Here is a 27866-nt window from a genome sequence, read left to right as displayed (position 1 = left end):
ATCAGTCCTGCTACTGATAGCCAATGGGAACTGATATGAACAGGTTTAGGCTGGTCATCTAGGATATGTAGACCATATCAGAAGTACAGTACCAGTCAAAAGTTTGGACACACCTACTCATTCCAGGGTTTTTCTTTATTTTTTTACATTACATATTTACATAGGGTCCAGAGTTTTACTGGTTAGGTTAACAGATAAGGAAAAACTCTGGGCCCCAGGAGGTAAAATTGCCCCCCTACTCTGGGACCTATGGTGCCACCAGTCTGCTTGCAGTTGTCAGTTATCGTCAGGTATGTGGATGATCAGGGCGTTATTCAGGAATGTTTCTTGGGCTACTTTGATGTGTCAAGTGGGCGAGATGCGAACTCTGTGTTTAACTTCACGGAGAAACATGTTGTTCAAACCTATGAGTGCGCAGCTGTAATGGAATGTATCTGCTATTTGTTTATCCAGCTAAGTCCCCTCCTGTTCCCTGATTTAAGAGGTGATGACTGCTCCACTCTACTACCATTGTCAACTCTGTCCTGACATGAACTGAAGCCACGTCTCATGTGCCCGCTCATCCACTGGCACATTGAAATGTTTCCTCTCCAAGCACTGTGAGTACCCCTATCAATTTTCTCTCGTTACTGTATGTAGAGTCAATCACATACAGAAACACAATGACATTATTACACATCAATGGTTTTACTCCTTGCTTGGCCTGTCTCCTTCTCAGCTCTTTGGTCTCTAACTGTGTAGTGTGTTGTGTTATTGTTTTTTGTCTTCCCAGTCAAATCCTGTCCTGCACTGAAGTCAAGCCTCTGAACACCTCAACACATGCCTCGTACCCTCATTCAACCACTGCTGTGATCCCTTCCCAACACTGTGGAAGTAGCCCTCTCATTCCCATTCCCCATAATATTGTACTATAAATGTCTTTATTAAATGCTTTAGGTTAAAATAATTACTCTTTGACGATTTTTGAAACACACTTTGACATCTCCGTGCGTTCCGCGCCTATACCGTGGGTCTCCCATCCTCCTTGATTTTTCAAGTCACCAGCCTCTGCTGCTTTGTTACCAGTACAGTAGAGGAAAGACCCTTCTTCTTGGATAGACAGTAGTATGAATACCTGTGTTACCAGTACAGTAGAGGAAATACTCTTCTTCTTGGATAGACAGTAGTATGAATACCTGTGTTACCAGTACAGTAGAGGAAAGACTCTTCTTCTTGGATAGACAGTAGTATGAATACCTGTGTTACCAGTACAGTAGAGGAAAGACCCTTCTTCTTGGATAGACAGTAGTATGAATACCTGTGTTACCAGTACAGTAGAGGAAAGACCCTTCTTCTTGGATAGACAGTAGTATGAATACCTGTGTTACCAGTACAGTAGAGGAAAGACCCTTCTTCTTGACACGCCCCAGCAGCAGTGGATGCAGCAAGGTTGATCTGCTCCTGTTTGGGAGACATCCAACAGAAACCAACCACCTCACACTCCAGCCACTCCAGTTGGTCTTCATGCATTGTGGGAGGTCAGCAGGTACTTGGTCCACCTTCTAAGTTCCACTGATTTTGGTGGCCAGAAGGGTGACATAAGCACCTGCTGCCAACTATATGAAGCAGAAACATGAAACAATCAATGATCACATATCTCCAAGTAGGGTTTTCCATATCTTGGATGTGTAAATCCAGGATGTGTAACTACAGGATGTGCAACTACAGGATGTGCAACTACAGGATGTGTAACTACAGGATGTGTAACTACAGGATGTGTAACTACAGGATGTATAACTACAGGATGTGTAACTACAGGATGTGTAACTATAGGATGTAACTACAGGATGTAACTACAGGATGTGTAACTACTGGATGTGTAACTACAGGATGTGTAGCTACAGGATGTGTAACAACAGGATGTGTAACTACAGGATGTGTAACAACAGGATGTGTAACTACAGGATGTGTAGCTACAGGATGTGTAACTACAGGATGTGTAACAACAGGATGTGTAACTACAGGATGTGTAACTACAGGATGTGTAACAACAGGATGTGTAACTACAGGATGTGTAACTACAGGATGCGTAACTACAGGATGTGTAACAACAGGATGTGTAAGTAAAGGATGTGTAACTACAGGATGTGTAACAACAGGATGTGTAACTACAGGATGTGTAACTATAGGATGTGTAACTACAGGATGTGTAACTATAGGATGTGTAACTACAGGATGTGTAACTACAGGATGTAACTACAGGATGTGTAACTATAGGATGTGTAACTACAGGATGTGTAACTACAGGATGTGTAACTACAGGATGTGTAACTACAGGATGTGTAACAACAGGATGTGTAAGTAAAGGATGTGTAACTACAGGATGTGTAACTACAGGATGTGTAAAAACAGGATGTGTAACAACAGGATGTGTAACTATAGGATGTAACTACAGGATGTGTAACTATAGGATGTGTAACTACAGGATGTGTAACTACAGGATGTGTAACTACAGGATGTGTAACAACAGGATGTGTAACAACAGGATGTGTAACTACAGCATGTGTAACTACAGGATGCGTAACTACAGGATGTGTAACTACAGGATGTGTAACTACAGGATGCGTAACTACAGGATGTGTAACTAAAGGATGTGTAACTACAGGATGTGTAACTACAGGATGTAACTACAGGATGTGTAACTACAGGATGTGTAACTACAGGATGTGTAACTACAGGATGTGTAACAACAGGATGTGTAACTAAAGGATGTGTAACTACAGGATGTGTAACTACAGGATGTGTAACAACAGGATGTGTAACAACAGGATGTGTAACAACAGGATGTGTAACAACAGGATGTGTAACTACAGGATGTGTAACAACAGGATGTGTAACTACAGGATGTAACTACAGGATGTGTAACTACAGGATGTGCAAGGCCTACAACTACAAGGCCCCATCCACAACCAGAACATACTGGTGGAGTGGCTCCATTATCTTCTCTGCAGATCCTCTCAAGCTCTGTCAGGTTGGATGGGGAGCGTCGCTGCACAGCTATTTTCAGGTCTCTCCAGAGATGTTCCATCGGGTTCAAGTCCGGTCTCTGGCTGGGCCACTCAAGGACATTCAGAGACTTGTCCTGACGACACTCCTGTGTTGTCTTGGCTGTGTGCTTAGGGTCGTTATCCTGTTGGAAGGTGAACCTTTGCCCCAGTCTAAGGTCCTGAGCACTCTGGAGCAGAATTTCATCATGGATCTCTCTGTACTTTGCTCCGTTCATCGTTCCCTTGATCCTGACTAGACTCCCAGTCCCTGCCGCTGAAAAACATCCCCACAGCATTATGCTGCCACCACCATGCTTCACCGTAGGGATGGTGCCAGGTTTCCTCCAGACCTGACGCTTGGCTTTCAGGCCAAAGAGTTCAATCTTGGTTTAATCAGAGCAGAGAATCTTGTTTCTCATGGTCTGAGAGTCCTTTAGGTGCCTTTTGTCAAACTCCAAGCGGGTGTCATGTGCCTTTTACTGAGGAGTGGCTTCCGTCTGGCCACTCTACCATAAAGGCCTGATTGGTGGAGTGCTGCAGAGATGGTTGTCCTTCTGGAAGGTTCTTCCATCTCCACAGAAGAACTCTGGAGCACTATCAGAGTGACAATCGGGTTCTTGGTCAACTCCCTGACCAAGGCCCTTCTCCCCCGATTGCTCAGTTTGGCTGGGTGGCCAGCTCTAGGAAGAGTCTTGGTGGTTCCAAACTTCTTCCATTTAAGAATGATGAAGGCCACTGTGTTCTTGGGGACCTTCAGTGCTGCAGAAATGTTTTGGTACCCTTCCCCAGATCTGTGCCTCGAAACAATCCTGTCTCGGAGCTCAACAGACAATTCCTTCGACCTCATGGCTTGGTTTTTGCTCTGACATGCACTGTCAACTGTGGGACCTTATATAGACAGGTGTGTGTGTGCCTTTCCAAATCATGTCCAATCAATTGAATTTACCACAGGTGGACTCCAATCAAGTTGTAAAGACATCTCAAGGATGATCAATGGAAACAGGATGCACCTGAGCTCAATTCCGAGTCTCATAGTAAAGGGTCTGAATACTTATGTAAATAAAGCATTTCAGTTTTTTATTTTTAATACATTTGCAAACATTTCTAAACCTGTTTTTTCGCTTCATCATTATGGGGTATTGTGTGTATATTGATATATATATTTTTTAAATTCATTTTAGAATAAGGCTGTAACTTAACTATGTGGAAAAAGGGGTCTGAATACTTTCCGACTGCACTGTATATGGGAAATGCCATTTGGAAGATATATTGTTGTTTTACTGAACTATCCCAATCATAAATAGAATGTTAGTGTCACGGATCCCCCCGGTACTGCTGCTCATTCCGTTCACCAGCTCCGGAGGTCTACGTCACCGGCTTTCTAGGCGCCACTGACATGGATCATTACCACCAACCCCGGACTGTCTTGTCTAATTACCACACCTGGTTCCCATTCCCCCTGGTTAGTATGTGTATATATGTGCCCTCTGTTCCCCATTGTCCTTGTCCATTATTGTCCCATGTCCGTTGGTCTGGTGAGTACATTGTATTACAGTTTACATACTAAGTATTGTGCATTCTCATCCCGTGTAGAGGTTATACCTCCCTCTTTGTTTGGGTTACATCCCTTTTGTATATATATTAATGTGTTTGTGTTGGGTGGAGTAAATAAAACCCCTAATACCCGCAAAGCACCAGTCTCAACGTCAACAGTGAAGAGGCGACTCCGGGATGCTGACCTAGGCAGAGTTACAAAGAAAAAGTCCAGTGTCTGTGTTCTTTTGCCCATCTTAGTCTTTTCTTTTTATTGGCCAGTCTTAGATATGGCTTTTTCTTTGCAACTCTGCGTAGAAGGTCAGCATCCCGGAGTCGCCTCTTCACTGTTGACGTTGAGACTGGTGTTTTGCGGGTACTATTTCATGAAGCTGCCAGTTGAGGACCTGTGAGGCGCCTGTTTCTCGAACTAGACACTCTAATGTATTTTGTCCTCTTGATCAGTTGTGCACCGGGGCCTCCCACTCCTCTTTCTATTCTGGTTAGAGCCAGTTTGCGCTGTTCTGTGAAGGGAGTAGTACACAGCGTTGTACGAGATCTTCAGTTTCTTTGGCAATTTCTCGCATGGAATAGCCTTCATTTCTCAGAACAAGAATAGACTGATGAGTTTCAGAAGAAAGTTATTTGTTTCTGGCCATTTTGAGCCTGTAATCAAACCCACTATTGCTGATGCTCCAGATACTCAACTAGTCTCAAGAAGGCCAGTTGTATTGCTTCTTTAACCAGCACAACAGTTTTCAGCTGTGCTAACATAATTGCAAAAGGGTTTTCTAATGATCAATTAGCCTTTTTAAAATGATAAACTTGGATTAGCAACCACAACGTGCCATTAGAACACAGGACTGATGGTTGCTGATAATGGGCCTCTGTACGTCTATGTAGATATTGCATTAAAGAATCAGCCGTTTCCAGCTACAATAGCCATTTACAACATTAACAACGTCTACACTATTTCTGATCAATTTGATGTTATTTTAATGGACAGAAAAATTGCTTTTCTTTCGAAAACAAGGACATTTCTAAGTGAGCCCAAACTTTTGAACGTTAGTGTGTGTATATATATATAGAAGGGAATATATATATATATATATATATATATATATATATATATATATATATATATATATATATATATATATATATATAATGTGTAAAACTAGCAGTGTGAATGTTAAAACAATAAAGGTTATAGAATAAGAGTTTACTGAAAATAAATAATCAGTAATTAAGTGAATAATGGAACTAATGTAGTGAATGTGTCTGTTTGTAAATTAAATCTAGACTATACAATTATTGTAATATGTAAAATAAACATATATTTCTATGATTTATCTTTCCTGGTTGTTATTTCTCAAAATCTCTGGACAGAAAATGTGCCAATAAAGTCAATAAAGTTATGCACCAAATTTTTAGTTTAGTTTACGCCTGTAATGATCTGCGACATTTTGATTGGTTGACTCGCCATCAGTAGATTGTGTGATTTGATTGGACCATGAGTATTTGGACACCTAGGCCTACGTCATTGGATATTCAATTGACACATGCGCATTCACGCTCAGTTTCCACCTCCGAGAAACAGAAAGGAGAGGAAAGTCTGGGTTTTATTTGATGAACGTTTATTGTAAAAATCTGGTTTTCAGAAGAAGAAGAAAAAAAAGCTAATTGAAGGTCTCAAAAATAATATTTTTTATTTTTATTTAGAACATCAGCGAAGAACACTGCATCCCAGTTACGGTACAGAATAGCATTGTTGAGGACCTCAGAACCATTTTGGATGCATTTATGACACACTACAGCGATCCCCTCAGGTTTCATCTTACAAATAAGCAAATAAATGTGGATGAAGATGGGACTTGCTTAACAACTCTGCAGTATTTGAGGAATGCATTAGATGCATAAGCTCTGAGTGGATGCTGGAGCATTACCGTGTGAAATAATTGGGCATGGTCCGGCCAATTGAAGTACCACTGAGCAACAAAGAAGGTTATAAAACAAGGTGATTTCAATACAGCTACATGGTCCCCAGGGTATATGAATATAAAGAGACATGATAAAAAACAATGGACCTGTAGAATGGAATAAGTTATAAGACCTCTATTCATCTCATTTGTCAGTTCTTCCAGCTAATGTGAGATGTGACATAACATTTGAGGACACATACTGTAATTTAGCTGGCCATCTTTTCCCCTCCCTTTCTGGCTGTCCTCCTCCTTCCCTTCTAAGTTCAAGTTGGTTTATTTGTCATATACGTGGAGTTAACAGTACAATGAAATGCTGACTAGCAGGTTAACCTCTTGACAACAACAATAGAACAAGTCAGTAGCTAAGTTAATATAAAGAGTAATACAATAGTAATAAACCCTGCATTCATAACTATCCTTAACATACCTGGGGTGTTTCTGGGATAGAGGGTTGATATAAAAGTCAATATAATCAGCAATACAGGAAGATTCTGAGACACAATCACTTACTATTGGTCAGCCGTAGGGAAACCGCCAACGTCTCAGGAGATATGTATTTTAGGCAGTAAGTAAAACTGCCTAGGCCTTGGAGAATCTGCCCCAAAAAGATAGACCATCTGTTTATCTGTAATGTACTTATCCTCATATAATTTACTCACTATCTCCTGGATTCATCTTTGTGTTTTCCGGTTGTGTTGAGTGGGACAATGGAACATAGTGTTTACCATTATACTATTGGCTATTGGCTTCAAGAAGATATTCACTTTATCCATTACAACAATCTGAGCCCCCTTATCTGCTGGTTTAATCACTATATTCTGATGTTCAATGTTTCTAGAGCTTGATTTTTTGAAAGATGTGTAAGGTTAAGCTGATATACAGGTCTGGTTCTGAATTGTGAAAAGGAAGCCACATCCCTACGTATAACAGTCTGTATAGTTTCTGACACTGACTCCAACTGAGGTTCCCAATGTGAGGGGTTTGGAAATAGTTTATGAGGAAAATCTGTTTCATAATCAAAATGATGTAATAACTTAAATCTTCTATGATAGAAGTGTAGATCCCTCCGGAGCTCCCCGTAGTCCACCTGTTTAGGAGTTGGTATGAAAGTCAGTCCTCTTTCTAGAACCTCACTCTCGGCTTGGTTGGGCCCAATGGGACATTGCTGGTCAAGACCTCAAATCGGTTGTGAAGTAGTATGGACATATTGATGGAACAAGGTCACTAAACTGGTGGTTAGACAGGGTAGATCCAAGAGCAGGCCTCTGCTGTCATCTAGAGGGCGTTTCTCTGTACTGCTTGACACATGGAGACTCAATGGAGGAGGCACAGTGCAAAGTGCTCAAAGTAAGGCCCAAACAATTGTTTGTCAGGCTGGGATCTATAAAGCAGTATGTTCTTCAATTAGATGCCAACTAATATTCATACAGGGACAATAGGTGGGGCAGGAGGAAGAATGGTGTTCCTGATTTTCAGAGGAATTCCCCTTTTTTCTTTAAAGCTTCAGATTGAGATTGTTGTTATTCTCCAATATGTTTTTCTTCAGTGAGCCACTCTGGATTCTCCAAGGGGAATACTCCCTCTATTCTCCACTAGAGAGTTGGAGCTCCATGCTTTTGCTGGGAATTGTCCACTGTTGGTATACATTTATTTGGTCCCCAAAATACAAAAATAAAAAGGTGTATTTGTCTAGTTTTAGCTGTCCCCAGTTAGCATCCATGTGGCTCATTTAAAAGTTTCAACAAAAAAAAACGTACTCCTGACGTTTCACCACAATAGGCTTCTTCAGACAATGGGACAAAAAGTAGCCAAACAAAGCCAAAGGAGAGTGATGAGCAGCAGCAGCATCATCAAACCAGCGAGGCCGCCGGCAAGCCCAACAGTGATGATGCTGCCGAGCTCCAGTTAGCTCCGTGTGCAGAGCCTACCCACCCTTCCACAAGCACCGCCAGGATAATGGCTCCACAGCCCCCTCCACCTCCGACTGTTCCTGACTATCTTGGAACAGAGGTGCCAGCCCAGATTAGCCTAGAATCCTACCGTAGCCGCAGGTTTTCTGTCCAAAAACCTTCATTTAATAGCAACTGGTTCATAAGAAGAGAGTGTCTGGAATACTCGCTTACTGAAGATGCTGCATTGCTGAAAGTTCTGCGTGGGGTCCATCTATTGGGAGATGGCTAACTAGTCTGTATTTTCCACTGATTCATATGGATGCCAGTGCACACATTGGCTGTAAAAGTGGGTAAAAACAGAAAAGCATATAACTGTAGCTATGTGGGTGTGTTTCAGCAGGGTGAGGTCAGAGAGATGCTTCCAAGTCAGTATTTTTCTGAACTCATAAAATCCTTTACACAATCTGATGGGATGAATGTTCAACCCCATTTAAATAACCATATGGTTTATATAGTACCTTTAAATTAAGACCTCACAGATCTGTTCATGGCAAATCAGTTCAATTAATGATATTACAGTTTTTCTCAGTCGCTTTGGTGCATTTCTTAGATCAAAAGTGCAATTCTTGATACTACTTGTACAAATTCCAAATCATCTAGTCACTTGTGCACATCATTAAAGCAATTTCTTATTCCTTTGAACAAATTGCAATTGCTTTTGTACATATTGCAATTGATAATGTACAAGTGTCAGCTTTTTTCCACATTTTCAATTGCTCATGTCATGTTGATCAAAATATAGTAGATGGTTCTCTGTTGAATAGTCTTACCCCTCAAAACATCTAGGCATTAGTTCCTTGCATAAGCCATTACATGCAAAATTGTTGAACTATTTGTCATAAACTGTCAAGCATAGTTTTACACATTTCTATTAGACCTTTTGTACAAAAACGTAAATTGCTGAATCGTGCAGGTGAAATTAACCCTCACTCATGAAGGAATGTAAAGTGTTAGTTCAACCAACAATCAACCAGTTGTCTAAATTGCTCAAAGGTGCATCTTATGAAGAATCAATTGGCAAGCATATATAGACAGACCACAACACAGAGTTGCAATTTTCCAATAATGGATGGACCAGGAAACGAACGGAGTCAACAGCCAAGAGGAGGAAGAAGAGGAGCAAGGATGCGTGGTGGAAGGCAAAACAGAGGAAGAGGCAGAAGAGGACATAGGACATTTCTCTCTGAAATCATATTTCAGAGAGAAAAAAACACAACTAAACCTGGTTTCGAGTAAATTATAAGTTTAGCTAAAATAATGTAAGAGATGTCACATGCAACTGACTGTTAGCGCCACCCTCTGGTTACTATTGGTATATAAAGGGGTGAGGCCATGACTGCAGTTGAAACTGAAAATAACAAAGTATCTGTACAGGGGCCATTTTGAGATGACAGAGCAGCTCATAGTTTAATCTCTAAATTGCAACGCAGTTTGAAAGTAAAGTGAGTATTTCAGGTTAATAATCTAGAATAAAGGGAACATTTGGAATTCACCAAACTAGTGTTGGAGTGCTGCTGGGCCATTCCTACCATGCAGAGCCTTTTCTGGCCTCAGGAAATATCACTTCTTATTTAGTGGAAAATGTGGATTCCAAAAGGCTTTAAAGATAAAGTCAGGTGTCCTTTACCTTAAACTGGAGGCAAAAGAAACGCACACCTGTTTAGGAGAGGTGCTGGGTAACACAGGAGAACACCTGTTTAGGAGAGGTGCTGGCTAACAGAGGAGAACACCTGTTTAGGAGAGGTGCTGGCTAACAGAGTAGAACACCTGTTTAGGAGAGGTGCTGGCTAGCAGAGTAGAACACCTGTTTAGGAGAGGTGCTGGCTAACAGAGGAGAACACCTGTTTAGGAGAGGTGCTGGCTAACAGAGTAGAACACCTGTTTAGGAGAGGTGCTGGGTAGCAGAGGAGAACACCTGTTTAGGAGAGGTGCTGGGTAGCAGAGTAGAACACCTGTTTAGGAGAGGTGCTGGCTAGCAGAGTAGAACACCTGTTTAGGAGATGTGCTGGGTAGCAGAGTAGAACACCTGTTTAGGAGAGGTGCTGGGTAGCAGAGTAGAACACCTGTTTAGGAGAGGTGCTGGCTAACAGAGTAGAACACCTGTTTAGGAGAGGTGCTGGGTAGCAGAGTAGAACACCTGTTTAGGAGAGGTGCTGGCTAGCAGAGTAGAACACCTGTTTAGGAGAGGTGCTGGCTAACAGAGTAGAACACCTGTTTAGGAGAGGTGCTGGCTAACAGAGGAGAACACTTGTAAAATAAAAGGAGTGTCTCACTCTATGAGCTCATATGAAATAATGTAATAACCTGATGACCAACGTTTCAACAGACAGCGGTCTTCATCATTTACCTTAAAAATACCAAAATATGGATCCTGAAAGGGAATTTTATGCATTTTCATATGGGTTAAATGGAATAGTAACTGAAATCTGGACACTGACTGTAGGCCTGTAACCTAATATAATATGAACTCCTGCAGAATTATGGATTTCTGGCATTTAAATGATACAACAAATGTTAATTTTGTCTGGGGAACAGGGGTGGATAAAGGTTATTCATTTCAGTATCTCTTGAGATAATGTGAATGAGACTGTAAGGTGTTATCTTTGACAATATTACGCAAACAGTATTTTCAACCTTATCAACCTTATTAAACCGTTCAAACCGATGACATTTTGACATTTTGCACAGGATCTGGCTGACTGGATGAAACTGCACAGGTGGCCTACTTTTTGAAGTGATTTGTTTGACAATCAGATGAAAACATAATCACACATGATATGTGAAACTGAGCCTGAGCAGACCTCAGAAACATCTGTAACAGGGATAAGATGTGAACATGCATCAACTCAAAAACAGAATACTGAAGTATCCTGAATAATAACGGGATATTGGTGTGCATGTAAACTTGGTGGCTGGTACAGCAGGGGTTTACTGCCATCTAGTGGAAGATACCAACAAAACACTTTATTATCAGGGTGGGGAGACGGCTGAGCTGAAACTGAATGTACAGGATCCATATGGAGATGACAGAGCAGAAAACACTATATGGAGAGAACTGAAAAATAAAGTAAGTATTTCTGAACAATAATCTGAACAATAATCTATTCTAATGGACAGAGTAAGAGAATGAATACCTGGAATGAGATATAAGGGAGACTATTATACATGTTATTTATATTGTCATTAAGGCTCTCTAGAGCACGTTAGATACATTCTGTCGGAGGTGGTTTAAACTGCATTCTAATGTCGACTTTGCTTATGGAAAACCATATCATGCGAAGGTTTTTACACATGCTCAGTTCTTGGGTTTTGTTATCAGCAAAACGTCTGGTGAAGATGGTGCAGGAGCTTTTCAATGATATGGTTTGATGTTTATCTCAGGGTTTCTCAATCCTTTTGTTCTTGCCCAGCATTTACACACCTGATTCAACTAATCATCAAATATTTTAAGACAGTTTATTTGAGCACTGTTAACAATTATTATAGGCCTACAGTAAATCATATTTTGGAGAGAAAAAAACACTTAACTATACCTGGTTTCTAGTAAATTATAAGTTTAGCTAAAATAATATAAGAGATGTCTTGAAGAATGACTATAAAAAAAAAGGAAGCAGGATTTGGCACATTGTCAGGAGTTACTGCAATCACATGCAACTGACTGTTAGCGCCACCCTCTGGTTACTATTGGTATATAAAGGGGTGAGGCCATGATTGCAGTTGAAACTGAAAATAACAAAGTATCTGTACAGGGGCCATTTTGAGATGACAGAGCAGCTCATAGTTTAATCTCTAAACTACAACGCAGTTTGAAAGTAAAGTGAGTATTTCAGGTTAATAATCTAGAATAAAGGGAACATTTGGAATTCACCAAACTAGTGTTGGAGAGCTGCTGGGCCATTCCTACCATGCAGAGCCTTTTCTGGCCCCAGGAAATATAACTTCTTATTGGTGTAAAATGTGGATTCCAAAAGGCTTTAAATATAAAGTCAGGTGTCCTTTACCTTAAACTGGAGGCAAAAGAAACACACACCTGTTTAGGAGAGGTGCTGGCTAACAGAGTAGAACACCTGTTTAGGAGAGGTGCTGGGTAGCAGAGGAGAACACCTGTTTAGGAGAGGTGCTTGCTAACAGAGTATAACACCTGTTTAGGAGAGGTGCTGGGTAGCAGAGTAGAACACCTGTTTAGGAGAGGTGCTGGGTAACAGAGTAGAACACCTGTTTAGGAGAGGTGCTGGCTAACAGAGGAGAACACCTGTTTAGGAGAGGTGCTGGCTAACAGAGGAGAACACCTGTTTAGGAGAGGTGCTGGGTAGCAGAGTAGAACACCTGTTTAGGGGAGGTGCTGGGTAACAGAGTAGAACACCTGTTTAGGAGAGGTGCTGGGTAACAGAGTAGAACACCTGTTTAGGAGAGGTGCTGGCTAACAGAGTAGAACACCTGTTTAGGAGAGGTGCTGGCTAACAGAGTAGAACACCTGTTTAGGAGAGGTGCTGGGTAACAGAGGAGAACACCTGTTTAGGAGAGGTGCTGGGTAGCAGAGTAGAACACCTGTTTAGGAGAGGTGCTGGGTAGCAGAGTAGAACACCTGTTTAGGAGAGGTGCTGGGTAGCAGAGGAGAACACCTGTTTAGGAGAGGTGCTGGCTAACAGAGTAGAACACCTGTTTAGGAGAGGTGCTGGCTAGCAGAGTAGAACACCTGTTTAGGAGAGGTGCTGGCTAGCAGAGTAGAACACCTGTTTAGGAGAGGTGCTGGCTAGCAGAGTAGAACACCTGTTTAGGAGAGGTGCTGGCTAACAGAGTAGAACACCTGTTTAGGAGAGGTGCTGGCTAACAGAGTAGAACACCTGTTTATGAGAGGTGCTGGCTAGCAGAGTAGAACACCTGTTTAGGAGAGGTGCTGGCTAACAGAGTGGAACACCTGTTTAGGAGAGGTGCTGACTAACAGAGGAGAACACCTGTTTAGGAGAGGTGCTGGCTAACAGAGGAGAACACCTGTTTAGGAGAGGTGCTGGCTAACAGAGGAGAACACCTGTTTAGGAGAGGTGCTGGCTAGCAGAGTAGAACACCTGTTTAGGAGAGGTGCTGGCTAACAGAGGAGAACACCTGTTTAGGAGAGGTGCTGGGTAACAGAGGAGAACACCTGTTTAGGAGAGGTACTGGCTAACAGAGGAGAACACCTGTTTAGGAGAGGTGCTGGGTAGCAGAGTAGAACACTTGTAAAATAAAATGAGAGTCTCACTCTATGAGCTCAGATGAAATAATGTAATAACCTGATATCCAATGTTTCGATAGACAGCGGTCTTCATCATTTACCTTAAAAATACCAAAATATGGATCCTGAAAGGGAATTTGATGCATTTTCATATGGGTTAAATGGAATAGTAACTGAAATCTGGACACTGACTGTAGGCCTGTAACCTAATATAATATGAACTGCTGCAGAATGATGGACTTCTTGCATTTAAATGATACAACAAATGTTCATTTTGTCTGGGGAACAGGGGTGGATAAATGTTATTCATTTCAGTATCTCTTGAGATAATGTGAATGAGACTGTAAGGTGTTATCTTTGACACTGTTATGCAAACAGTATTTTCAACCTTATCAACGTTATTAAACCGTTCAAACTGATGACATTTGGACATTTTGCACAGTACCAATCTTTCCACTGTTTTGGAGTTATTGCGTTTTCTCCCGGTCCCTAAACGAAACGCTGAACTTTAGCAGTTTTAACTAGATTACTAATGAATTCATTCTGTCAATGTACGACATTATTCTGCTGAGCACTACTTTATTTAGTCTTCTGGGGCACACGTTATAACAGAAGAGAAGCTGCATGTATCAAACTATAGTTGACAAACAAATGGCCGACCAAATGTCGCTAATTATAAGCAGAAACGTATCTAAATTAGGGGTGAAAGTAGCAAGTAGGCTATACGCTCCTGTACAGAGAATCAGCTAAATACATTATTACGGTGGATCAAACTGGTGGCCTACTTTTTGAAGGGATATTTTTGATAATCAGATGAAAACATAATCACATATGATTTGTGAAACTGAGCCTGAGCAGACCTCAGAAACATCTGTAACAGGGATAAGATGTGAACATGCATCAACTCAAAAACAGAATACTGAAGTATCCTGAATAATAACGGGATATTGGTGTGCATGTAAACGTGGTGGCTGGTACAGCAGGGTTTTACTGCCATCTAGTGGAAGATACCAATAAAACACTTGATTATCAGGGTGGGGACGGCTGAAATGAAACTGAAAGTACAGGATCCATTTGGAGATGACAGAGCAGAAAACACTATATGGAGAGAACTGAAAAATAAAGTAAGTATTTCTGAACAATAATCTATTCTAATGGACAGAGTAAGATAATGAATACCTGGAATGAGATATTACTAGTTAGTAGAACTGCTACTTGAGCTGAGTTGCTGACAGACAGCAGTTTTCAAAGTGGAAACTAATCAGTAGGTCTATGTGTTATCAGGTAGGCTATTATCATTGTCATTATGGAGACACCTATTTTACAACCCTTATTCCATGAAACATATTAACGCTGTAGAACTGATGCACATCAAGAAATAAGGTGACAAATCACAGGAAAACTACTTTAGGCGCTCTAGAGCACGTTAGATACATTCTGTCGGAGGTGGTTTAAACTGCATTCTAATGTCGACTTTGCTTATGGAAAACCATATCATGCGGAGGTTGTTACACATGCTCTGTTCTTGGGTCTCGAGTGGAAATTTGAAATGGAAGTTATGGAACTCCATCATGTGCTTCTGTTATGAGAAAAACTACACAATGAAACTGACATTAAATGTGGAGAATGATAGATCTGTTGACCATCAAGTAGCCTATTCATTGTTATGCCTGTCTAGGCTACTGTAGCCTGCCATTTTATACTATAAATATGTTGAAATGACTGGAGTCGTTGCAAATCATTTTGTGCCACTTGTGTAGCCAACCTGGAGCTGGCAAACAGATGTAATAAATAGCCTTTAACTTCAGTTTATTGTTGTTGTAGCCTTGTGTTATTATGTAATTATTAATGGCCGTGTTTAGTTAATTCAATTGGAAGTTATCAAGTGTCACCATGGTCACAGTTCTATCGCAATTGCTGATCAGATGTTAGAATGCATTAGATTGAAGGTAACAGTCAGCCAGATTAGGCTACAGGTAAAAAAAAAATACCTGGCTGTTGTTGACAAGCATGGACCTATTCAGTTCATATCCATATTATTAAAATTTGATTCATTTACTGAAATTACGACCCCATTCTCAGTAGCCTATTCCAGCAGGCTACTGGGCAACAGAAGCACTTCCTACCTCAAAATCGTCTTGCTATTCATGTTAAATAAATGAATCTGTCATTTTGAACTAAGCAAGCTGCTAAATCATTCAGCTTACATCTTGACTACATCTTGCCCAGGCTACTGGAGGCTGTCTGAAATAAGATGTAGGCCTATCAGGGGCTATGTTTTGGCCTAGTTTTCAGGCCTTGTGGGTGGATTTTGAGTAGTCATTGGGCTAGAGAAAGTAATTGCATTAAATCACCTGACTGTTTGGATGTATCTATTAGTAAACAGTTTTATTTCTGAGAGATCATGAATAAAAGAGAACAATTGACATTCAATAATTAGTTGTCACTGTGTTCACCACAACCAACATGCTGCATCTCTGTTTAGGGGTCAGTGGTCTAAAATGAGTCTCTCTGGGGAGAGAGAGGAGGGGGGCCCTGCCTCTAAAATGAGTCTCTTTGCGGGACATGACACCAAAACTAAGAGGTGAGCTGAAAATATTGTTTAAGAATTTATATTCCAAAATGCTATATAGGAGGGAAAAAAATCACTTTTGTGTTTTTTCATCAGAAATGATTACTAATGGGTACCTTCAATGTAACTATTGTAGATTTTAGATGTGATTTAAAACCATTGTTTAGCTGGAATGTAATGTTCGTATCCTGTATATTTGACTGTGATATGTGGTTGTCTCACCTAGCTACCTTAAGATGAATGGATTTACAGATGCCATTTCTTAATTTGACCCAGTTTCTCACAGCAGGAAAATAATCCTGCAGCAATAGCAAATGTGCATTTTTAGGTGGATTATATAATTAAGGGATATTTTCTGAAGGGGTTCATACATTTTTCATCAGGGAAAATCAAGTCTGACATTTTAAAGTGGAAATTACACACTTTAGACACCTTTATAAAGCCTTGTAGTGGTTTAATAATTTCTTTAAACATTAAAATCTAATTTACCAACATTTCTGAAAATGGATATATAGCGTTTTGGAATGAAACTCTTCTTTCCCCATCTGAGCTCAGAGTAGATGAGAGATGTAATGTTTGTCTCTGTTGTGTTGAAGCCCAATCAAGCAGGAGAGACCAGCCTCCCCTGTACCCAGCTGTGTGTCCATGAAGAGTGACAAGTCTATGGGTATACCTATAATGTTTAGAGTGGGAGACTTTTCTAGTGAACAAAGGTAAGAAGAACTCATGGGTCATGGTCAGTGAGTTAAACAACACTGTCTCTAGTCATTTCTCCTCTCCCATTTTCCCATTTCTTTTTGTTGTTTTCATAATCCATAGGCTAATCCTTTTTTCCATTTTCATAGTCCTGAAACAATATTAAACTAACACAACATTCCCTTTGAGTGTGTGTGTGTGTGTGTGTGTGTGTGTGTGTGTGTGTGTGTGTGCACTCCCTGGATGAGGAGATGTAATCTCTATCCTGATTGCCTAGTCACTTTTACCCCTATCTACATCTACATATTACCTCAACTACCTGGTACCCCTGCACATTGACTCAGTACTGATACTCCTTGTATATAGTCTAGTTATTACCTGAACTACCTGGTACCCCTGCACATTGACTCAGTACTGGTACTCCTTGTATATAGTCTAGTTATTACCTCAACTACCTGGTACCCCTGCACATTGACTCAGTAGTGGTACTCCTTATAGCCTCATTATTGTTATTTCATTGTGTTAATATTTCCTTTTTTTATTTAGCTAATTTTTGTGACTTTTTAACTCTGCATTGTTGGGAAAGGGCTCGTAAGTAAGCATTTCACGGTAAAGTGTACAACTGTTGTATTCGGAGCATGTGAGAAATATAATTTGATTTGATTTGATGCGCATGTACAGAAATACGTCATTGGGTCTAATGGCACTCCTTCGATATAAAGTTGTTTTTGACTAACATGAAAATGTGTCAGTTTGTTCAACTACTTAAGACAGAACATTTTCAAAATTGACAACTAAGGAAGTCATTTTTACCTCTCATTGACTTCTCAAACCCCAAACCCTGGCCTGGTCTGCATATGCATTCCCAGAATTTTTTTTTTTACATCAGCAGTTGTCACAAAGTGCTTATATAGAAACCCAGTCTAAAACCCCAAAGAGCAAGCAATGTAGAGGCACGGTGGCTAGGAAAAACTCCCTAGAAAGGCAGGAACCTCGGAAGAAACCTAGAGAGGAACCAGGCTCTGAGGGGTGGCCAGTCCTCTTCTGGCTGTGCTGGGGGGAGATTATAAGGTCAGATCATTCTTCAAGATTTTCAAATGTTCATAGATGACCAGCAGGGTCAAATAATAATCACTGTGGTTATAGAGGGTGCAACACGTCAGCACCTCAGGAGTAAATGTCAGTTGGCTTTTCATAGCCGAGCATTCAGAGGTCTAGGGTGTCAGGTAAGGTAGAGGTGATGTGATCCTTAACCAGCCTCTCAAAGCACTTCATGATGACAGAAGTGAGTGCTAAGGGGCGATAGTCATTTAGTTCAGTTACCTTTGCTTTCTTGGGTACAGGAACAATGGTGGACATCTTGAAGCAAGTGGGGACAGCAGATTGGGATAGGGAGAGATTGAATATGTCCGTAAACATGCTCTGAGGATGCGGCTAGGGATGCCGTCTGGCCCGGCAGCCTTGCGAGGGTTAACACACTTAAATGTCTTACTCACGTCGGCCACGGAGAAGGAGAGCCCACAGTCCTTGTGAGCGGGCCACGTCGGTGGCACTGTGTTATCCTCAAAGCGGGCGAAGAAGGTGTTTAGCTTGTCTGGGAGGAAGACGTCGGTGTCCGCGACATGGCTGGTTTTCCCTTTGTAATCAGTGATTGTCTGTAGACCCTGCCATATACGTCTCGTGTCTGAGCCATTGAATTGCGACTCCACTTTGTCTCTGTACTGACATTTTGCCTGTTTGATTGCCTTACGGAGGGAATAACTACACTGTTTGTATTCAACCATATTCCCAGTCACTTTGCCCCCCCCCCTTGGTCAGGAGGGTACCCTAAACCTGCCTCTCAAACTCTCCCCGACTTGTGTGTGTTAACTCTTGGGCTGCTTTTTTCCCCTCTAACCGGGGCGGAGTCAGTGAGTCACAAACCAGTAAAATACATAGATCCGGGTCGCTCTCTTTCAAGCTTGGAGATTTAACGATGCATCTACGAAGGTTCTAACGATGAACTTAGTAGCCTTAAGATGCTTTTGGGAAACCAGGCCCTGGATAAGAGCATCTGCTAAATGACTACAATGTTGAATGGAAATGTTTTACATACTGATCTCATATTACTATATTGAATTGTTATTTTTAAATATTGAACAATTTATCATTTGTAAAGTTCTTTACTAAGAATGTAGTTATTTGTTACATTTGACTGTGTAAAACCTAGCAGTACTACTGATTCCTCTGAGAGTGAGGCAGATATATTATTACTGTGTAAAACCTAGCAGTACTACTTATTTCTCTGAGAGTGAGGCAGATATATTATTACTGTGTAAAACCTAGCAGTACTACTTATTTCTCTGAGAGTGAGGCAGGTATATATTATTACTGTGTAAAACCTAGCAGTACTACTTATTTCTCTGAGAGTAAGGCAGGTATATATTATTACTGTGTAAAACCTAGCAGTACTGCTGATTTCTCTGAGAGTGAGGCAGAGATATTATTACTGTGTAAAACCTAGCAGTACTACTGATTTCTCTCAGAGTGAGGTAGATATATATTATTACTGTGTAAAACCTAGCAGTACTACTTATTTCTCAGAGAGTGAGGCAGATATATAGCATTTTGCAAGAAAACATGATTATTTGTCTCTCTGAAATGAAACCATCAAGTGATAGATTTTAAACAAATACATGTCTGTCGTTGAACAACCCCATGCCATGATTAGATAGTGAAAAAACACACCAATCTCTTTCATCATTTCTTCAAACAATAAAAGCTAATTGATGAACATTTCTGAAAATTGATATATAGCGTTTTGGAATGAAACTCTTGTTTCCCCATCTGAGCTCAGAGTAGATGAGAGATGTAATGTTTGTCTCTGTTGTGTTGAAGCCCAATCAAGCAGGAGAGACCAGCCTCCCCTGTACCCAGCTGTGTGTCCATGAAGAGTGACAAGTCTATGGGTATACCTATAATGTTTAGAGTGGGAGACTTTTCTACTGAACAAAGGTAAGAAGAACTCATGGGTCATGGTCAGTGAGTTAAACAACACTGTCTCTAGTCATTTCTCCTCTCCCATTTTCCCATTTCTTTTTGTTGTTTTCATAATCCATAGGCTAATCCTTTTTTCCATTTTCATAGTCCTGAAACAATATTAAACTAACACAACATTCCCTTTGAGTGTGTGTGTTTGTGTGTGTGTGTGTGTGTGTGTGTGCACTCCCTGGATGAGGAGATGTAATCTCTATCCTGATTGCCTAGTCACTTTTACCCCTACCTACATGTAAATATTACCTCAACAACCTGGTACCCCTGCACATTGACTCAGTACTGGTACTCCTTGTATATAGTATAGTTATTACCTGAACTACCTGGTACCCCTGCACATTGACTCAGTACTGGTACTCCTTGTATATAGTCTAGTTATTACCTCAACTACCTGGTACCCAGCTGTGTGTCCATGAAGAGTGACTGGTCTATGGGTCATCCTATATACTTCATAGAGGGAGACTTTTCTAGTGAACAAAGGTAATAAGAACTCATGGGTCATGGTCAGTGAGTTAAACAACACTGTCTCTAGACATTTGCCCTCTCCCATTTTACCATTTATTTTTGTTGTTTTCATAATCCATAGGCTAATTCTTTTTTCAATTTTCATAGTCCTGAATCAATATTAAAGTAACACAACATTCCCTCCCTGTGTGTGTGTGTGTGTGTGTGTGTGTGTGTGTGTGTGTGTGTGTGTGTGTGTGTGTGTGTGTGTGTGTGTGTGTGTGTGTGTGTGTGTGTGTGTGTGTGTGTGTGTACTCCCTGGATGAGGAAATGTAATCTCATGTTTTGTCCACAGAAACCAACATCAGAGATCAGAGTCAGAGATTCTCAGTGGTCAGTCTTCCCAGAGTCATCAAACAGAACTGGCCTCCATATTCAGTGTATGTGGTCCTGTTATGTACATTTGTTTTTGTTTACCTCAAGTAAAGTTGATATGTCAATCATTCATTAATGTGTTAATGAGAAAGCATTTAGTCTCTTGCTTAACTTATTTACTTGATTTATTTCAGTTGCTTGAAGAGAATATTATGACATTTGTGAAGAAGGAGCTGAAGATGTTCAAGAGGATTCTTAGTCCAGAACTCCCAGAAGGCTTTGAGCGTCAGAAGCAGGATAAGGAAGTGGTGGATGCTGAAGATGAGAAGCAGGAGATCAGTGCCAGAGAGGGGGCTCTGAAGATCACATTGCACGTCCTGAGGAAAATGAACCAGAAGGAGCTTGCTGACACACTGGAGAAAAGTAAGAGCTGTCTGCCTCATGTTGAATGCTGTTTTAGAACATTTAAAAGCTGTAGCTAAAGTACAGCTAAAGTAGCTGTGTAACTCAATGATATTGTAGCAGCCTTAACACAACATCTAGTGACCTCATTAAGTAGCAGCAGGGATGTGTTGTGTTAATTAATTTAGACAGAGAAGAGGGAGAGAGAGAGAGAGAGAGAGAGAGAGAGAGAGAGAGAGAGAGAGAGAGAGAGAGAGAGAGAGAGAGAGAGAGAGAGAGAGAACATGATTAATGCCATCAATAATACAAATAATGATATAAATCAGTCACACCAGTGTGTAATGCATTATTAAAACATGTACAGATTTATACAGACAAGAGAATAAATGATTATAATTTATAAACTTTATAAGACAGTCTTACAATACTGTAGGCATTAAAACAGATGTAATATTAATATCCTCTGTGTTATTTCTAGATTCAGATGAGTGTGCTTTGATTCTTCAACGTGAACTCAAATCTAATCTAAAGAAGAAGTTTCAATGTGTATTTGAGGGGATCGCTAAACAAGGAAACCCAACACTTCTCAATAAGATCTACACAGAGCTCTACATCACAGAGGGTGGAACAGGAGAGGTCAATAATGAACATGAGCTGAGACAGATTGAGACAACAACCAGGAAACAAGCAAGACCAGAGACTGCAATCAAATGTAACGACATCTTCAAACCCTTAACTGGACAAGACAAACCTATCAGAACTGTGCTGACAAAGGGAGTCGCTGGCATTGGAAAAACAGTCTCTGTGCAGAAGTTCATTCTGGACTGGGCTGAAAGAAAAGCAAATCAGGATGTCCAATTTGTATTTTCATTCCCTTTCCGGGAGCTGAATTTGATGAAAGAGGAAAAACACACTTTCATTGAACTTCTCAATCACTTCTCAATCGAAACCAAAGAATCAAGAATCTCCAACTACAACAAGTACAAAGTTCTGTTCATCTTTGATGGTCTGGATGAGTGCCGACTGCCCCTAGACTTCCAGAAGAACAAGATCTGTTGTGATGTCACAAAGTCAACCTCAGTGGAAGTTCTGCTGACAAATCTCATCAAGGGAAATCTGCTTCCCTCTGCTCTCCTCTGGATAACTACCCGACCTGCAGCAGCCAATAAGATCCCTTCAGGGTGTGTTGACCAGGTGACAGAGGTACGAGGGTTCAATGACCCACAGAAGGAGGAGTACTTCAGGAAGAGATTCAGTGATCAGGACCTGGCCAGCAGAATCATCTCACACATAAAGACATCAAGGAGCCTCCACATCATGTGCCACATTCCAGTCTTCTGTTGGATTTCTGCAATAGTCCTTGAACACATGCTGAAACATAAGAGAGAAGAGATGCCCAAGACTCTGACTGAGATGTACTCACACCTTGTGGTGTTTCATACTGAACAGAAGAATGAAAAGTATCTTGGGAAAGAAGAGACAGGTCCACACTGGAATAAAGAGAGCATTCTGTCACTGGGAAAACTGGCTTTTCAACAGCTTGTGAATGGCAATCTGATTTTCTATGAAGAAGACCTAAAAGAGGCTGGCATTGATGTCAATGAAGCCTCAGTGTACTCAGGATTGTGCACACAGCTCTTTAAAGAGGAATGTGGGCTGTACCAGGACAAGGTGTACTGCTTCGTGCATCTGAGCATTCAGGAGTTTCTGGCTGCTGTATATGTGTTCCTCTCATTCATCAACAACAATGAGAATCTAATGGATGAATCTCAATCAACGGCCAGCAACTTTTCTGTGAGGATCAGACACAGGCGTAAAGTTACTTTGTACAAGAGTGCTGTGGATAAAGCCTTACAAAGTGAGACAGGAAACCTGGACCTGTTCCTCCGCTTCCTTTTGGGCCTCTCACTGGAGTCCAATCAGAAGCTCTTACGAGGTCTACTGACAAAGACAAGAAGCAGCTCACAGAGCCATGAAGAAACAGTCAAGTACATCAAGGTGAAGATCAGGAAGAATCCCTCTCCAGAGAGGTGCATCAATCTGTTCCACTGTCTGAATGAACTGAATGACCATTCTCTAGTGGAGGAGATCCAAAGCTACCTGAGATCAGGAAGTCTCTCAAAAGAAGAACTTTCACCTGCACAGTGGTCAGCTCTGGTCTTTGTGTTGCTGACTTCAGAAAAGGAGCTGGATGTGTTTGACCTGAAGAAATACTCCAGATCAGAGGAAGGTCTTCTGAGGCTGCTTCCAGTGGTCAAAGCCTCCAGAGCTGCTCTGTGAGTACATCAAATGACATATAAGAACTAATCATCAGGAAGAAATATTAAGTTTAGAGTAAAATATGTATTATAATATGTATATAATATTCTATTGAAAAACATATTGAATAAATGCATTGATTTTCACATTAGTATAACAATATGACCATACAATTCTAGGAGTCGGAAGATGAATCTATATGTTGTTTAAGAGAATAAACCAAATGCATCTGCCATTGTCCTTCTACACTACTGGTGTTAAATTTACAGTGTGTTTGTGAAATCATGATGATATCTCTGTCAGGCTGTCAGGCTGTGGAGTCACAGCGGAAGGCTGTGCTTCTCTGGTCTCAGCTCTGAAGTCAAACCCCTCACACCTGAGAGAGCTGGACCTGAGTAACAATGACCTGAAGGATTCAGGAGTGGAGCTGCTCTCTGCTGGACTGGGGAATCCCCACTGTAAACTGGAGACTCTGAGGTCAGTATTCCTGTAGTTGGTCAACAAGTGATAACTGTTCACCAGATCCACATGTGTTTACCAGGCACACATAGTCCACACAATATGTGTTTGGACAGTGACGTTTACAGTTTTAAATTTGGATCTATGCTCCAGCATTTTGGATTTTAGATATAATGTTTCATATTAGGCAACAGTACAGAATGTCACCTTTTATTTTAGGTTTTTCATACATATCTGTTTTTCCGTTTAGATAGGAAAGCATTTTATGTGTCTAGTTCTCCCGTTTGAAGAAGTCATAATTATTTGGACAAATTCATTTAGTCAGAAGTTTAGTATTTGGTCCCATATTCCTTACCTGTAGTGATTACATCAAGCTTGTGATTCTACAAACTTGTTGAATGCATTTGCAGATTGTCTTGGTTGTGTTTTAGATGATGTTTTTCCTAATAGAAACTGAATGGTGAATAATGTCCTGTCATTTTGGAGTCACTTCACTTGTATTGTCAGTAAGAATAGAAGATGTTTCTGAACACTTCTACATTCATGTGGATGCTACCATGATTATGAATAATGATGAATGAATCGTGAATGATGATGAATGAGAAAGTTACAGAGGAACAAGGATCATACCCCCTCTGTTATTGGTAATGGTGAGAGGTTAGCATGTTTTGTTGTAGCCTCTGTAACTTTCTCACTCATTATTATTCATGATTCATTCATAATTGTTCTTAATCATGGCATCATTAAGATTAATTTAGTAGTGTTTAGAAACATGTTATCTACTCACTTAGACAGAAGATTAATCTAGTCATCATCCACCATTCAGTTACTGTTGGGCAAAACATAACCCAAAACACAACCAAAACAAACTGCAAATGCAACCAACGAGTTTGGGACCAAAATCTAAACTTTTGGCTACTTTAATACACTATAAGTGAATTTGTCAGAATACTTATGACTTCTTCAAATAGGGGGACTAGATACATAAAGTGCTTTCATTTCTAAACAGTGAAACAGATATGTATGAAAATACCCTCAAATAAAAGGTGACATTATATACTGTCACCTCATATGAAACATTTGATCTCAAATCCTAAATGTATAGAGCCACATTTAAAATGTTATCTTCACTGTCAAAATAGATATAGTGTGGACTGTATACTCAATACAATCTAAATCTGATACCTCACTTTCTGTCTTTTGACTGATACTGCTTTTTAAACTGCTCTGGTCAGTCGACTCAAATATTTGTATTATACATGTTTCTATCTACAAGCAACATTATGATAATTTGTCATTTCTAATAAAGATACATTCATTCATTTATGAATAAATATGTTAAGTTTCAGGACACTGATATATCTGAAAATGTTGAAAAAATATACTGCCACTATTTTCACCACCAAAGAATAGCAGTGTGGTTTTAATATGATTTGACTCTTTGCAGGCTGTCAGGCTGTCTAGTCACAGAGAAAGGCTGTGCTTCTCTGGTCTCAGCTCTGAAGTCAAACCCCTCACACCTGAGAGAGCTGGATCTGAGTAACAATGACCTGAAGGATTCAGGAGTGAAGCTGCTCTCTGCTGGACTGGGGAATCCCCACTGTAAACTGGAGACTCTGAGGTCAGTATTCCTGTATCACACAATGAACACACACACACTGGACACACATACAGGACACACACACACTGGACACACACACACACACACACACACAATGGACACACACACACCCTGGACACACAGACACACACACATAATGATTAATTTAGTAGTGTTTAGAAACATGTTATCTACTGTTAATAATGATACATTAATTAATGTATATACAGTACCAGTCAAAAGTTTGGACACACCTACTCATTCAAGGGTTTGTCTTTATTTTTACTATTTTCTACATTGTAGAATAATAGTGAAGACATCAAAACTATGAAATAACACATCTGGAATCATGTAGTAACCAAAAAAGTGTTAAACGAAATTCTTCAAATAACCACACTTTGCCTTGATGACAGCTTTGCACACTCTTGGCATTCTCTCAACCAGCTTCACCTGGAATGCTTTTCCAACAGTCTTGAAGGAGTTCCCACATATGCTGAGCACTTGTTGGCTGCTTTTCCTTCACTCTGCCGTCCGACTCATCCCAAACCATCTGAATTGGGTTGAGGTCGGGTGATTGTGGAGGCCATGTCATCTGATGCAGCACTCCATCACTCTCCTTCTCGGTAGAATAGCCCTTACACAGCCTGGAGGTGTGTTGGGTCATTTTCCTGTTGAAAAACAAATGATAGTCCCACTAAGCCCAAACCAGATGGGATGGCGTATCGCTGCAGAATGCTGTGGTAGCCATGCTGGTTAAGTGTGTCTTGAATTCTAAATTAATCACAGACAGTGTCACCAGCAAAGCACCCCCACACCATAACACCTCCTCCTCCATGCTTTACGGTGGGAACTACACATGCGGAGATCATCCGTTCACCCACACCGCGTCTCACAAATACACGGCGGTTGGAACCAAAAATCTCCCATTTGGACTCCAGACCAAAGGACAAATGTCCACAGGTCTAATGTCCATTGCTCGTGTTTCTTGGCCCAAGCAAGTCTCTTCTTATTATTGGTGTCCTTTAGTAGTGGTTTCTTTGCAGCAATTCGACCATGAAAGCCTGATTCACACAGTCTCCTCTGAACAGTTGATGTTGAGATGTGTCTGTGACTTGAACTCTGTGAAGCATTTATTTGGGCTGCAATTTCTGAGGCTGGTAACTCTAATGAACTTATCATCTGCAGCAGAGGTAACTTCCATTCCTGTGGCTGTCCTCATGAGAGCCAGTTTCATCATAGCGCTTGATGTTTTTTGCGACTGCACTTGAATAATCTTTCAATGTTCTTGAAATGTTCCGTATTGACTGACCTTCATATCTTAAAGTAATGATGGACTGTCATTTCTCTTTGCTTATTTGAGCTGTTCTTGCCATAATATGGACTTGGTCTTTTACCAAATAGGGCTATCTTCTGTATACCTTGTCACAACACAACTGATTGGCTGAAACGCATTAACAAGGAAAGAAATTCCAAAAATTAACTTTTAAGAAGGCCCACCTGTTAATTGAAATGCATTCCAGGTGACTACCTCATGAAGTTGGTTGAGAGAATGCCAAGAGTGTGCAAAGCTGTCATCAAGGCAAAGGGTGGCTGTTTGAAGAATCTCAAATATAAAATATATTTTGACATATATTTGTTTAACACTTTTTTGGTTACTAAATGATTCCATATGTGTTATTTCATAGTTTTGATGTCTTTTCTATTATTCTACAATGTAAAAATAAAGAAAACCCCTTGAATTAGTTGGTGTGTTTAAACTTTTGACTGGTGGTGTATATATAAATATATGAATAGATATGGCAGGTGTCAGGACTCTGATTTATCTGAAAATGTTGAAAAATTATATTTTCACCATCAAAAAATAACAGTGTGATTTTAATATGATTTGACTCTTTGCAGGCTGTCAGGCTGTCTAGTCACAGAGGAAGGCTGTGCTTCTCTGGTCTCAGCTCTGAGGTCAAACCCATCACACCTGAGAGAGCTGGATCTGAGTAACAATGACCTGAAGGATTCAGGAGTGAAGCTGCTCTCTGCTGGACTGGGGAATCCACACTGTAAACTGGAGACACTGAGGTCAGTATTCCTGTAGTTGGTCAAGAAGTGATAACTGTTCACCAGATCCACATGTGTTTACCAGGCACACATAGTCCACACAATATGTGTTTGGACAGTCATACCCCCTCTGTTATTGGTATTTGGTGACAGTATATAATGTCACCGTTTATTTGAGGTTAATGGTGAGAGGTTAGCATGTTTTGTTGTAGCCTCTGTAACTTTCTCACGCATTATTACTCATGATTCATTCATGATCTTTCTCAATC

The 27866-nt window shown here is 40.5% G+C and overlaps 1 protein-coding gene across 1 annotated transcript; it reads left to right on the top strand.

The window, feature by feature from the left end:
- Positions 1 to 20406: 20406 nt before the first annotated feature.
- LOC311119805 (NLR family CARD domain-containing protein 3-like) lies at positions 20407 to 23979 on the top strand (the record flags this gene model as incomplete). Its single annotated transcript, XM_084194458.1, has 5 exons — positions 20407 to 20486; positions 20806 to 20890; positions 21020 to 21248; positions 21706 to 23503; positions 23790 to 23979. The coding sequence occupies exons 1-5, from the start codon at positions 20419 to 20421 to the stop codon at positions 23977 to 23979; spliced, it is 2370 nt and encodes a 789-aa protein (XP_084050584.1). The 5' UTR covers positions 20407 to 20418.
- Positions 23980 to 27866: the final 3887 nt, after the last annotated feature.

This window comes from Coregonus lavaretus, assembly GCF_964263955.1.
Source record: "Coregonus lavaretus genome assembly, contig: HAP1_SCAFFOLD_1211, whole genome shotgun sequence".
Lineage (NCBI taxonomy): Eukaryota > Metazoa > Chordata > Actinopteri > Salmoniformes > Salmonidae > Coregonus > Coregonus lavaretus.
This window is presented reverse-complemented; position numbering and strand designations above follow the sequence as displayed.